At 37.0% G+C, this 15,519-nt stretch overlaps 1 protein-coding gene across 2 annotated transcripts in view; it reads right to left on the bottom strand.

Moving 5' to 3' along the window:
* The window catches only part of SMARCA5 (SNF2 related chromatin remodeling ATPase 5), a 39,356-nt gene extending 24,431 nt beyond the window's left edge, over positions 1-14,925 (bottom strand). Inside the window, exons 1-7 of one of the 2 annotated variants that reach the window (XM_007999884.3) lie at positions 14,301-14,925; positions 10,922-10,996; positions 6,790-6,956; positions 3,973-4,073; positions 2,891-2,991; positions 1,984-2,163; positions 418-573 (exon numbers count right to left, since the gene is read on the bottom strand). In XM_007999884.3, the coding sequence (XP_007998075.1) occupies positions 418-573; positions 1,984-2,163; positions 2,891-2,991; positions 3,973-4,073; positions 6,790-6,956; positions 10,922-10,996; positions 14,301-14,477 (957 nt within the window). In that variant the 5' untranslated portion in view covers positions 14,478-14,925. The remainder of the gene's footprint in view (positions 1-417; positions 574-1,983; positions 2,164-2,890; positions 2,992-3,972; positions 4,074-6,789; positions 6,957-10,921; positions 10,997-14,300) is intronic. The other variant, XM_007999885.3, reaches the window with a different exon arrangement.
* Positions 14,926-15,519: the final 594 nt, after the last annotated feature.

The raw sequence follows: 15,519 nt of genomic DNA, 5'->3' as shown, positions 1-15,519 counted from the left end.
ATCATAAAAGAGAATAAGTTCATGTCCTCTGCAAAGACATGGATGAAGCTGGAAGTCATCGTTCTCAGCAAACTAACACATGAACAGAAAACCAAACACTGCATGTTCTCACTCGTAAGTGGGCGCTGAACAATGAGAACACATGCACACAGGGAGGGGAACATCACACACCAGGGCCTGCTCGGGGGTGGGGAGAAAGCAGAGGGAGAGCATTAGGACAAATATCTAATGCACGCGGGTCTTAAAACCTAGATGATGGGTTGCTAGGTGCAGCAAACCGCCATGGCACATGCATACCTATGTAATAAACCTGCACGTTCTGCACGTGTATCTCATAACTTAAAGTTAGACGAAAAAAAATCTGTACTTTAATCAAATTCTTACATGAAGGCTTTTCACATCTAAGTATCAAATTACCTTAGATTTTTCATTTTTGATCCTGTGAGCTTCATCTATTACTAAGTATCTCCAATTAAATTTTTTGAACACAGACTTCTCTTTAATAAGCATTTCATAAGATGTTACACATACGTCCCATTCTCCTGGTAATAAAACATCTCTGACAAAAGCAGCCTGTGTAACAAGAGAAAAAAATTACATCACACAGGAATAAACCACGCATTAAATTTACTGATGATAAGTAATCTAATATGTAAAAGGAAGTGGAAATATTAAAAAGGAGTAGAGTAGCTATATTATGCAAACGTTTAGAATCAGCTTTCTTAACACTAAAGTAACGTCATTAATCATTTAAATGTCAGAACCATTAAATTTTTAAAAACTGACAAAGTTAACCCGTGCAAAATTCAATAGACACTTAAAATGGCTTTCTGCAATTCCACTAGATACGGAAATCCTTAGGAGACAGGTTTAGACAAAAAAGAGGGAGGTTTTAACATAAAGAAAGGAAGAGGGCAGAAAGATAGTTAGCAGTAGTAGGCATCTGCATTCCTTTCAGGTTTATAAATGTATTAACACATTCCTAATAGTATTATTTTAAAGGTAAGAAAACTGAAGCAAAGAGTGGTTATTAAGTAATTACCACTCTCTGGGCTCCCAAACAAACAAACAAAAATTGATAACTTAAAATACCTAACGTAACTAGAAAAGGAAAGAAAAAAAATCTAGACTTATCACTCACAGGTAAATGAAGGGGAAATAAAAAACAAGTACACAGCTATTCAGCAGAGTCTGAATAAATTTCCAAATCTGAGCTTTATATACTAATGTTATTACTTTCATCTCTTCTTCCCACAAGGATGTTAACTGATTGAAATTTTAACTTATTTTGTTAGATATCATAATAAATCAACAAATAACTATATATGACTCAACCTCCTTTAAAAACCGTAATTCTGTGACTATTACCACTATACACGTTCATCTAAAAATGTGGCTCCTTAAATTTCCAACTCACATTTCAAAACATCTTTTAAAAACAAGAAAATACTTCTAATGAGAGCAAAACCACTGATTTTATACAACCACTCCCAAAAGGGAGAGAAACACAATATATTCTTACAGCTTTCTACAGTTTCTAGTGTCTTCTTTCCAGTATGATTTTCATTTTTTTTTTTTTTTTGAGATGAAGCCTTGCTCTATCGCCCAGACTGCAGTGCAGTGGCACCATCTCGGCTCACTGCAACCTCTACTTTCCAGGTTCAAGTGATTCTCCTGCCTCAGCCTCCCGAGTAGCTGGGACTACAGGCCATGTGTGCCACCACGCCGTTAATTTTTTGTGTTTTTAGTAGAAACAGGGTTTCACTGTGTTAGCCAGGATGGTCTCGATCTCCTGACCTCATGATCCACCTGACTCGACCTCCCAAAGTGCTGTTTTTTATCTACCAAGACGATGCTACATTTGTAAATACTAATATTTGCAAAGATCCCGTCTCTTTTATCCTTCCTCCCATTATACCCATACTCAAGCCTGAATTCAAATTATTTTAGCATCAAAAATATAATGAAATACTAGAAACTTACTCTTTGTTCTTTATCTCCTATCAAACAAACAGATCTAAGTGTTGGTACCCATCTCTTGAATTCACTCATCCAGTTGTGTAGTGTAGACTTAGGAACCAAAACCATATGAGGACCAGGAATGTTTCTATAATGTTTCATGTACCCAAGAAGAGAAATTGTTTGAAGAGTCTTTCCTAGGCCCTAAAAGATTTCAAAATAACCATGAAGCAATGAAAAACAAAAACATTATTTCACAATTATACCTCCCAACATACAGAGATAAATATTTAAGAGAAATGCCATGTATTTATAATAGTTAATAAATGGCAAAAACTTAACATATGTCAAAGTTTGTGTTATGTCATATAATCTTCACAAGTCTCTAAAGGAGGTATTATCACCCGCATAAGGCCCAGTTTAAGTGACATTCCCAAAGCGATCTAGCACAGCTAGCATTGAAACACGTTTCTTTTGACTTCATACTTTCTCCAACCAATTAAACGTTTTAGCACTACAGCAATAAGGAAACTTTTTAAAACATTCATTACATAACTAGTAGTTAACAAAAGATAAAATGTTTTATAAGAATTGTACAAGCTACCACCTGGAAAAAATTCTTATCATTTATAAACAACTAATGACCTCACTTGTGTTTTACAGAACTGGAAGGAAATAAATCAGTGTACTATAAAAGTCATCCAAAAACATGTTTCTCAAAGGTATTGTTTTTAAATCTATTAAATTTTCACAGATGGAAATTTCTCACAATTAAAATATAGATTACACGCAATTAAGGCAAGCTGCTTACACTAGTTTCAGAGAGGATCCATTTGCTAATAGTTGTAGACTGTAAGAAACTTTTGTCAATTTAACGTGTAAGATATTTTAAATACAAAACATACCCTTCAAAAAATCTATCAACACATACCATTTCATCTGCAAGGATACCATTGATGCCATTCTCATACAAAGAAATGAGCCAGTTTAATCCTCGGACCTGATAATCTCTCAGTTTACCCCATTTTACATCTAAGAACAAAAGAAAAGCACAATATGCATTTTAAGACAAGAAATACAAGGCAATCTCTTCATCTGGGCCTACACATATCTACTGACTTCATTTTCATTACTAAGGGATTCTTGAAGAATAGGAACTCTGCAAGTTCCAAACTACTAGAGGTAGCTGCCATGGTCTGAAGTGGATACGCTGGACATGGAAGATAACCAAGTATGGGAAACATGACTACAGGAATCAGAGTACCCACTCCAACAACTCAGTTCTTACGTTACGCATATACTGGTCCAAGAGACTCTTTGGTCTCTTGTCCTTTTAATGACAACCCAAGTGTTCCTAACCAAGTATTTTCAGCTTTCATAAAGACCAGATACAGGTTATCTGTGGATTTTATTTTCTTTCTAATAAAAAAAGGAAATAGGAAATTCCTAAGTTACTTTTCCAATATATCTTATGCATTCCAATGTGCTCTCTTTCAGGGTATACTACTTATTTTGCTCCCCAGAATAATTACCAAATATACATAACAGTCACCTGATTTTTCTTTTTTAATATGTACACAGCGTACCCCCCATTTCCTTTTGAAAAACACTTGAGGATAAAAAGCTAACCAACAAACAAATACATTTCACAAAATATTAAAACAAATTAATATAAAAACATCAGAAAATAACTAAGCAGATGTGTTAATGAAGTACCTTTTTAAAAATAAATTAGTTTTCTTATCTGGGACAAATATAAAGCAAAATGATCCCTAGTTTTACATATACTTCAGGGCAATAACACAATGACATTTTATGTAACTTTGAAATATAGCACTACTGTCCTATAATATGCTCTCATCTCCATCAAAATCTGAAGTTTATTTCACAACCAATAAACATCTAAGATTACTAAAAATTTGCTTCACAGATAGTAGCCTACCCAAATCCAAAACATTAACCAAAGGATGTCTCGAAGGGCAATTTTTTAAAAAACAACTGTGTTTAACATACATGATGGAGAGTCTTCAAATCGAGTGCAAACATTGGTTGCTTTGGAGCTTTCTGTTAGTAGTTCTTCATCCTCCTCTTGCTCTGTTCTACGGTGTCGGTAACTGTTAAGATGAAAACAAAATTACCTGATTTGAGTTTTGGCTTTAATTATCAGCTAGTATTTCAACATCATAATCAAGTGGCTGACCAAGATTCCACAAAATTAAATTTCTAATAGGCATCAACCAGTGGACAGAAGAAAATATGAGTAAATTTAAATCTCCAACATTTCAGATAATTATTTTAAATATACATGTTATTAAAATACAGCAGTACTATAGATTAACCAGAACCCAATAAACTCAAATGTGATAATCAAATTTCAAGAACTATGTAGTCAGAAAATCTCAATATTTGAATTTTAAAGTGTACCTTTTTAAAAATCTTTCCGCCAAAGAAAAAAAAGTTCCAGAAACCACGTTTAAAACTGCAACTTTGAGCAAAAGGGGCAGCATGAGGACTCAGAAATTTAAGCAGTGACCAGGGATTAATCAAAAATATTTTTAAATACACATCTAAATTCTACATCCTAAGAGAATCAGATATACCCCCTTAAAAACTGATTTTCTCAAGTTTTAATACTGCCAATTAATCTCTAAAGGGCTGGGTTCAATAAAACTATTAATACTTACTCCCCAATTCTGACACTTTCAACAAATATTTTCATCTTATTTAGAAAAAGGCAGGTTATGCCCCTACTGAGACCCCTGAATCTAATTTGTAACTTCATTTCTACCAAAACTACATGCTTGGTAAAAGGATAACTGGCCTTCTAAGATAGAAGCATTCCTCAGAATTCAAGGGCCTTCTTGTTTGTTATATATGCTTCTAACCATAATCAGTACATCCTAGTCTGTTATTCCTTGTACTTCTCTGCATTCTGAGCCTATGAAACTGAGTACAAAGATCTACTTCCATCCCCAATTTATTCTCCATAAACTGGGAGATAATTTTAACATTTTTATAAAATATCCTTTATAGTTACTCTCAAAATGCTTATTACAGTTGTAAAACTTAAAAGCTGAGTTGTCATTTATTGTTAAAAACTGAATATAATTGTGAATGCCTAAAAAAAAAAAAAAAAACAACGTATTCCTGGCCAGGCACAGTGGCTCATGCCTGTAATCCCAACACTTTAGGAGGCCGAGGTGGGTGGATCACTTGAGGTCAGAAGTTCGAGACTAGCCTGGCCAACATGGTGAAACCCCATCTCTACTAAAAATACAAAAATGAGCTGGGCTTGGTGGCGTGAGCCTGTTATCCCAGCTGAGGTACAAGAATCACTTCAACCCCAGAGGCACAAGTTGTAGTGAACCGAGATCACACCACTGCACTCCAGCCTGGGTCATAGAGTAAGACTCTGTCTCAATATAAACAAACAACAAAAAGATTTTTAAAAATGTATTCCTGATACTCAAAGACAATACTGTCACCCTCATTACTTTAGGTAAATTAGCTTCCCATTTAAAATGGTTTGAAGAGTAAAGAAATCTGTTAACAAGGACTCTTTTTCCCCAATAACACTATTTAATACATCAAGTTGAACAATGTATTATGTATTTCCAATAGAATCTTTTTTATCTTATAAAAAAAGATAAATTAGGATAATAATAAAACAGAAAATAACAGAAGTGTTTCTTTTCGAGACATCATATTGACTATCCCATAACAATATTCATTACAGTAGTTTCCAGTTTCACACCATGACACTAATGATATTTAAGTATCTGCAAACTTCTGAAGTCTGAAATATTTTAATAAGTATTAAAATAGTGTTTTGGTCACAATGGATGAGAAATAAGATATACTGAATGAGTGGAATACCCCAAATAAAAGGTATTATGCTTACAACGATAACCCCTTCAAGATGAAGATCATACTTTCCTTTCAACAAACTGTGTAGTGAATTTAACCTTGTTGATATTTTAGACAATCTTTTGTATTTTAATTACTAATCACAGTTTTCACTTTGGGAATTTTACACAAAGCCATTTCAAAGAGCCAAGACTGCCCTAAATCTATTATTACTAATTAAACATCTTATTTATCCAATCAGGACAAAAATTCTAGAGAATTTCCAAATTCAACATCTAAGAATTATTTTCAACCACCACCAAAGGATGGCATACAACCTGACACTTCAATTTATATAAAAACAACTAAGTATGTAACAAAAAGTTTAAACAAGCTGCTGTGATGTAAGTCATCACAATATCCCATACACCACACTTTAGATAAAAGACCGTCAACATCTGCATGTGATGAAGGAGCCTAGAACACACCCAAGTCAGATTCAAATTCAAGTCTGGATCATTTTTCAATGTGATATTAAACAAGCCACTTAAACCTCTGCATTTGGTTCCTCTCTGAGGTATGACATGACATCTAAATTCCATACTCAATATGATTGTTACAATGCATAAACTATGTAATGCTACAAAAAAAAAAGGCATTATTCAGTTTTATTGTTCTTTTTTTTGTAGAGATGGGATCTCCCTACGTTGCCCAGGCTGCTCTCACACTCCCGAACTCAAGCAATCCTCCCACCTTGGCGTCCCAAAATGCTGGGATTACAGGCAAGAGCCACTGTGCTCTAACCAATATGCATATTCTTATATACTTATGCACTTATGGCTAAATCATGCCAAGCCAAGCAGGGCCAAATAAATAATGGCACTAAAATAATTTTTAAGTTATTTACCATAGTGATTTTATGCTTCTACTGAAGACTATCAAAAATAAGTTCGGTTGAACTATGAAGTTTGAACTATTACTCACTCGCCAACTGATAGTAAGTTCTGCTTCTCATCTTTTTTTATTCGTGGGCGTCCTGGTTTCATCTTCAAAGGTGAAGTTGGAGTCTTCTGAGCAGCCGGTTGAATGAAATGTGCAAACAGTTCTGTCTGCTTTAATAAATACTCGAATCTATTTGCCCGGTCAGTTTGCTGAAAAAAAATTTAAGATACATTTTATCAGAGTATCAATTAAAACTTCAGAAATCAAAAAGTTTCAGCATGCCTCCATACAATGAACTCAGCAAAAAAAAAAAAAAAAAAAAAAGAAACTACAGATACATGCAACAACATGGATAAGTTTCAAAAGCACTATGCAAAGTGAAAGAAGCCAAACACAAAAGACTACATGCTGTATGATTCCACTTAAATGAAATGCTAACTAGTGATAGAAAGCAGATCAGAAGTGGCAAGAAGGTGGGAGCAAGAACTGATTACAAAGGAACAGGAGCAAACTTTTTGGGGATGATGGAACTACTCTGCATCATGATTGTGACGGTATTTAAATAAATATTTGCTAAAACTCATTGAATTGCAAACTTAAAATTATTTTATGTCAATTATACTTCAATATAGTTGATTGGAACACTTTTTTAAATGTTAAGAGGCATTGTGCAACACAAGTGAATTTATTCAGAAGCTGGAAAAAATGTGACAAATTTTAAAACGATATTGGGCTTGATACGATTCCTTCCTTTCGTATCTGCCATCTGCCCCTTTGAATGTTCCCTATTATAAAACCGAGAAAATGGAAGACATTTACTTGGGCAAAAAAAAAAACCCTTAAGAGTCTTGAAGACAAATTTTCATAAAAATAATGAAATTGAGAGTCATTAGGCAGCCTTTATACAGAAACAATAATAGTTTGATGAAACAAAGGAGAAGCAAGACAAGAAAAGCTCAATAAACAGGGAAACTAACTACTCAACATCTCCGTCTATAAATGTCTAAAATGTCAGTTTGGGAGTAAATTACAAAAAGACATTTGCCTAAAAACACAAGAAGTATCCAAATGCCATAATGTTGTAACAACTATGTATTTTTAAAAGGAACACAATCATTTTTTAAGGTCACACCAATGTAACAACTGAAGCCCAACTTGCTATTAGGAAGGCACATGGTTAGTGTTTCATTGGGTCACAAATGGCAGTCATAGCAGCAAATGAATCTGCACAATAACAAGACTCTGAACATGCTAGAACCCCAGTAATGTCCTACAGATGACAAGCCTCCACTATTTATGTTTCCCAAGATTACGGACTGTTTTTACAGTACTGAACAAGATACATATGTGAATGCAAATTTTACATAATTACGTTTCTTAATTTATAGATAATGAAAGATAAGCCAAGAGCACGCATCTAGAAGATGTTTGGACTGAAAAAATAATTATTGTGATTATGTCTGGAATCAAGACAAACTGCTTGAGAGAATTAAAAGGTTAAAACTGAAATGTCTTGAGGGAGAAAAACTAACAGAACCTAAAAAGCAGAAACAAGAGAGTATGATTAGCAACCTGGAAGAAATCAATTACGAAATCAAATGGAAATTAAAGTGAATAGCTTTGGATTAGCTTCTTTCTCTGAGAGAGGAAGAAATGAGGTAGGACAGTAGAGGCTATACATACGTTTGAAAAGAGAAAGAAAATAAAGACAGGCCTGCAATTCTTTGTGGAGGAAGACTGAAAATGAGGGCATGGGAGAAATGGAGAAGGAAGATTGATCAGAGTGGGCACATTTTAGAATGGCTAAATGAGATTGACAGGCAATAAATACTCAAAGTCAAAGAAAATAAAAACCATAAACTTATTCTGACACTGATCAGCACTAGTATTTAGTTTTCTGTAGTACTCCTCAGCATTCTGGGTTCAAGAATGAAGAGTGGATAGTGAACTTATCTATGGTTAGGAACTAGCAGATGACAAGGGAGTTTGCTTAGAAAAAAACTGTTCAGGTGAAGATCACGATGTCAAAAAACGAAATGATGCTGGGAGACTGAAAAACCTGAAAGAAATGAGAAAAGTTCCAATAAAGGCCACTAAGAAAATGAAAAGCATTGTAGAAAACCACTGAAAAACCTCCATTTCACAGTCAAATTTGTGTCCTAAATAATACTTTGCAAAAATGTTAAGAAACTCGGAAGGGGCCAGATCATAAGAAAGGGGACAAATAAAGCAGCACAAAATAATCCATGCAATAATAGAAAAACAATGAACGAGGGTGATATGGAAAAGAGAATAAACTTGTAAGTAAACTTTTAAGTATGCAGTAATGTCATGGACATCTTGAGTACACCAGAAGAGGAGCTTTCATTCATTGAGGTAACGCTAAGGTATGTTAAGGAAAAATTACGAATACAGTTTTGGATATTCTCAAGTAAGAGGTACGAATAGGATTTTAAAGTAAATGAAAATATTGATTACAGGCTTCTGGGCTAGAGGTTAAGTATTTGAAAATATTCAGTTTAAAGATACCAGGTAAAAACCAGTAAGAATCAAACTGTCTAGGAAGAAATGTTCAAATTTTAATAAGGAAAGACAAAGGAATAAAAAAGCAAAGAGGATATTATCAAGGGAAAAAAACGTCTTTCAAGGCAAGTCAAGATTTTTGAGGAATGGTCAACAATATCAAGCACAAATCAAGAAACTAAAACTAAGCCTCAGAATTGGCAATTAGATTCACTGGCATAGTGTCAGAATCTAAACTATAAAGAGTTAAAGCAGTATTAAAATATGTAGACTGTATTCAAAACCGTATTCACTTTAAAAAACAGAGGCAAATCTATTTTTTCTCTAAGTTTGATAGCAAAAAAGGTGACAGTTACATATATACATATGTAAACTATGTAACAAATCAAACCTAAAGATAAATCATTTATAATTTACATAGTATTATATGCCCACAGAATATACATCATAATTTTAAGATTTTGAAGTTATTTAAGAGATTCAAAAATATTTACTGATTCGGAAGAGAAAGTCAAAGGACAAGAAAAAAGTATGTTTTAAAAAATATGTAAAATCTGCTATGTGCCAGATATTGTTCTGGGTACTGAAGACAGAAAGAAAGATTAAGACACTGTTCTTACCCTACAGGAGCACACTATGTAGTGGTATTCTTATTTAATACATTGTTATTTTAACTTTTTAAGATTTCAATACAATTAAATGAGTTTAATTCATATAAAGCATTCAGAACAGGGCCAGATACGGCATACATTCACTGTTAGCCACTACTACTATTATTAAAACTGAATTTAAATTTTTAAAGCTCTGTGTAGGTACTGTTTAAGTCAAGTCATAGTTTTGAGAAGTTTCTTAGACGATACGGAATGTGAACTGGGACTTGAATGATTCCAGTACAACGTCGTACAACGTCATGTTCTTTTTGTAAAGATTGCATCTATAATATAAAAATGCTGTGAGCAAGGAGCATATTTCTTTTTTTGGTAACTAGCAGAGTATAATGCTAGCCAGGTGCAGAATAAACATACATTGAGTAACTATTGTGGTCACCTCACTTTCAAGGTTAAATTTTCAAAGGTGTTGCTAACATAACCAGATAATAACATCATATTATGTTAATTCATACAATACTTCCATTTGGTTTACATAGACACATAAGATATGGAAGTTATAGTATTCCACATTACACATATTTCAAATGGATATCTGTGCCCTAATTATAAAATTGAACAGATGTTGCTATGGTTTGACTGTGTCCCCCTCCAAATCTCCCATGTTGTAATTTAATCTCCAGTGCAACAGTGTTGGGAGGTAAGGCCTAATAAGAGGTGATTAGGAAAAGATTACTGTCATTATCTCAGGAGGAGGTTATCACCAGTGGGCTTGTTATAAAAGAAAGTTCAGTCCTGTCTTGCTCTCTTCTCTTGGCCTTCCTCCATACAATGACACTGCAAGAAGGCCCTCAGCAAATGCTGGCCTTGACCTTGGACTTCCCAACTTCCAGAACTCTAAGAAATAAATTTCCTTTCTTTATAAATTACTCAGTCTGTGTTACTGTTGTAACACAAAATGGACTAAGATAGACGTTTAGTACATTTAATCACCTAATAAAAAGTTTTCTTTACAGACTCTATTCATAAGCCTAGAAACATACCATTTTTTCTTCATAGGTAGGATCTGGTTCTTGGATTTCTTTTTGCTTTCCAGGTGACGCATCATCAAATACTTCCTGGTAGAAAGAAAACATTAAATAGAATTGGTCTTCAAAAATAGTAAACATACCATTATAGACCAATTTCTGCCCAAACCACATCTCTAATAATATATTCTCACCTCAAACTTCCTAGAAACTTAAATGGTTGTCATCTAAACTAACAGAAAAACTGATAAAATGATATTAGATACTATGGGGATAACAACCTATTTAACCCATATAAACTGTATGATTGTTGTCAAGATTAGAACACAAGATTATCTTCATCACCCTAAAAGAAAACTACATTTAATACAAGCCAATCTGTTTCTCTTTTCTGTAATAACCATGAAACCAAATTAAACAGTATAAAATATGGGGAAAAGTTCCCTTTTTGTCACAAAACTACAGTATCTACTGTGCTACTACACAAATGTATACAAAGAAATCAGGATTAGTTACCCTGATTTCCATCTGGAATATTACAAAAACTTTTTCTCCCAGCCTACACTGAATACTCTAACTACAGTCTGAGTCCTAAACTAGTAATAAATGTTACTCTTGCAAATGTATTTATCCTGACATTCATATGTGACAAACAACAAAATCAACAACTTCTACACTGCAAAGTTCTATTCATCCATTAAAAAAAATTGGCAGAAGTATAATCTTCACTAATGATGCACAAAACTATGCTTAGCAATACATATTATAATAAAACTATCTGTGACCAAGAGGTTGTGGGGAGGAGACCGGTATGGTACTGGAATAAAAGGTAAAATGACCTTAAGTCAAGTCTAACTTCATTGTTAAGACCCTTGGCACTTGTGTGACCCTATGCTCATCATAAATCTCTGGTCTCCACACGTAAGTGACAAAGTCACCTACCCAGTCATTTACAAAATTCCAAAATGTCATGAAATGCAACCTACAAAAATAAAATGTGCTTTCCAACGGTAGTCATTATTTCTTCCATAGTTTAAAAAAAAAAAACCAAAAAAACTGACTTCCAGGCATTTTGACATCATTATTATTGGCATATCAATCTAGTCAATAGAAATGAGGATGAACACAGAAGAGTTACACATTGCCAAAAGGATAACTAAAAAACAAGTTGCTCCATTGACCTGTTGGTATCATGCAAAAAGAAAAAAAGTAACTGAATACATAGGGAGGCTATTTCTGGGAAAATCAGCTTTGCCACACACACACACACACACACACACACACACACACAAAATTCAAGAATGCTGAGTTTATTCTGTGATTTTAGAAAAACACCTTAGATCATACTTCCAAACAAGAAAAAGTCATTTATAAAATATTCATTTTCCAAGTGCAAAACAGATTAAGTTGTGACATATATTAGGCATGTGTGCTCAAACTTAGTTTTGATCATGAATTGCAGTGATTCTGAATTTTGTTAAACAGGAAACTGACGGTACGTTTTAAGACAAAAAAATCACACTATGTCAACAACAACAACAACAACAAAATGAGTCAGTGATAAGATGGATAAAAAATAAAATTCCTAATATTTCTATACTAGGAAGGTAAAAATAACTATGTTATTCAATAAATTGAACTGCCAAATACGTGTTTTTGGTTAAGAACACAGCAGAGCAAGATGGGTGGGAAAAGGCTCACTTTTAAAGGCAGGCCTGAGTTTTATCACAGGTTCTACCTAGCAGAACTCAATTTCCTCATCTGGCAAATGAAAATATCACTAATTTAATACGGCAGTGATAATATCTATACTCATATTTAAACTTAAAATCAATTTTCATTTAAAATAACAACTTCAAGTCAAAAAAGTTGACTTGCTTTCGGCTTAAAATTACTCTGTTCAGATATTAACAAGACCTCTGGTGAAAATTTATTTTTCCAAAGTTTAGATGGCAGACCCCCCTTTAAGAGGCTAACTATGAACAGATTTTTGTCGAGAACTGCACATTTACACACAATTGCTTTGTGTCAAACCCCTTAAGCCTTGGAACGGGAATTCAAGTTAAAGAGCCCTGGTAACCCAAAAGAACTATTTCCTTAACGGGAAAAAAGGCAACACTGAATATATTTTAATTTGAAAGAAATCTTATCTTAATCACTCAAAACTACAGGAACCATCAGGAGTTGCTGTGTCACTAAACCTACCCTCACACTAAAAGTTCTTTAAAAGATTACTAACATTAATGTTACTTAACCCCAGCTACCCAAATAAACCTATTGTGCCAAATGCCTCAATGGTAAACTACGCTCCCATTTCCTCACTGTACAACGATTGTGCGTCAAGACTCATCTTCGGAGCAGTATTACTTTCATTCTAAGGACAGGAAAATCCCAGAAATCTTTGGGCTCCGACTTACAAAATATTTTAATACAGGTCGAAGGCCAAGAATAACAATTGGAAGGAGCAATTACTTTTTCCCCAGATATTGCAAAGCCTGGAAGCATATCCAATTTACCCGCCTGGCAGCTTCCCCCTCTTTCCAGTCCCCTCAGTACCGTCAGCATCCCCTGGCCAACCCAAACCCAGAAGTCTCGGCAGCCGAGTGGTACTAATTTTTTTTTTTTAAAGGCCAGAGGCCAAAAAGAGGAAAAGTGCCGGACTGAGAGCCAATCAACTGCGCCTGGTTCTCTAATTCATTCCTACACTTACTCATCCCCCCTAAATTCGATGGGGGATCCGAGACAGCTGCTGCTGCCTTGGTTGCTTCCCTTCCAGTGGAACAGTGCCTGGGAGGGGCTTCCTCTCCCTTCACAGAAGCAGCTGCGCCCCGCTTATCCCCACTGCGCACTCGGCCATCCAGCTCTCGCCATTGTTTCTGCCCAGAACAGATACCGCCCCCGCAAGGACCGGGAAGAAGAAAAAAAGGCCCAAGTCCTCGGACGCGCTGCTTTTAAATGCCTCCTTCACCCTGCCCGTGCATCCCGCTCCTAAGGGGTCATCTCCTTGCCCTTCCCCGAAGTTTGGTGGAAACTAAAAACCACATTCAGAGGTAGGAGAGGGAATTATGGGAGTCTAGTGGGAAAAAAACGATGGGTCCCCCTGGGCCACGGTAACCAAGAACATCTGTTCATTGAGAGCGTTCAAAGATTTGTCAAGATTCACGAAAGAGACAAATAATTTCAACGTGAGGAGCCGGAAATCCATTTTGCTTGGCTCGAATAGGTTAAGAACAAGGGAGCAAGGGTGAGAGCATCATTTCGTATCCACGGGGTGTGAAGCTGAGTCTGGTGCAGAGAGAGAAGCCTGGCTCTGCGTCCGATCGCCACGATCCGGCGAGGGAGCCAGCTCCTCCTCCCCGCTGCGCCCGCTCCCCACGCCGCAAGCTGCCCTCACCTCCATCTCGGCGTCTGCGGGACCCGCGCTGGCCGCAGACGCAACCGCCTGCGCAGCGACGCCCTCGGGGCCGCCTTTGTTGCTGCTGTTGCTCCCGCCGCTGGCGGTCGAGGCTGCGGGCTTGGAAGGCGCGCTCTCGGGAGGCGGGGGTGGCGGAGGCTCGGCCGCGGACGACATGATGTTCCGTCTGCGTCACCGGCTGCTGCCAGAGGCCGAGTCCGGCGGGGATGGACGGGGAGGCCTAGGCCTGGGTGGCTAAGTCGCAATAAACTGGTGGAGGAGCGAGACTCCCACCCGAGCGGTCCCCCGCGCCGCGCCTCCGCGACGGGCCTGAGCCGGGCCCAGGAGCTGCACACTCCCAGACGTTCTACTCTTCCGCGGGGCTCTAGGTTCCACCGGCGCTTACCTCACGGCGGGAATCACGTCGACGAGGATGGGCGGGGCCAGACGGGTCACTGAGGTCAAGGAAGGCGGGCTGATTTAGAGAAGGGCGGAGGGTTGGGGGAAGGGAAAAGGAAAACGAAAGAGAGACTGAGGCTGGGAAAACGCTTCGCCGCCTCCTCCTCCTCTTCCTCTAGCAGATATCATCTATCTCGCCAGCATCCAGGACGACTACCTACGCCACGGACTTTCAACCCTCGCGAGATTCCTTATTGGCTCACTGACTGGGTACCGAGTGCGCATGCTCATACTGTCCTCCTTACCCTTGGCCCCTCCTCCTTACCCTTGGCCCCTCCTCCTCCAGACCTCTAGCGGGCTCGGGAGAGAAGAGTAGGCGGGACCTCGAGGGAGCGCTCGGAGGCGTAGGTTTGTGCGTCTGCTGCCTGGCAGGACGCGAGCTCAGTGTTTTAGGCTTTCGTAACGACTCACGGTTCTCGTTGTGTCTTCTGGGCCTGGCTGGGATCGGCGGCACTACTGGAAAACTTGCCCGAGTTTTGCGCTGCCCATTCAAACTTGGAATGGGCAAGTTGTGTCTGACCCCAAAACTTCTGCCGTATCCGCTTAGAGGCGTGACGCCACAGCCTTGACAACGTTATGGTTACCCCAAGTGACGTCTCACTGTTTTGTTAAAAAAAAAAAAAAAAAAAAAAAAGTCCGTTAGTTTTTTCTTTTTTGGTTTTTTTTTTTTTTTGCCTTCTCATGTTAGCTGCGTCAGTTATTTCTAAATATCCTCTTTAAGCACAGTTAAATGATATTTCTTCTGAATTTATATGCTACA

Source organism: Chlorocebus sabaeus, chromosome 7 (genome assembly GCF_047675955.1).
Source record: "Chlorocebus sabaeus isolate Y175 chromosome 7, mChlSab1.0.hap1, whole genome shotgun sequence".
Lineage (NCBI taxonomy): Eukaryota > Metazoa > Chordata > Mammalia > Primates > Cercopithecidae > Chlorocebus > Chlorocebus sabaeus.
Note: the sequence above shows the minus strand (reverse complement) of the source record. Positions and strands in the feature narration are given on the sequence as shown.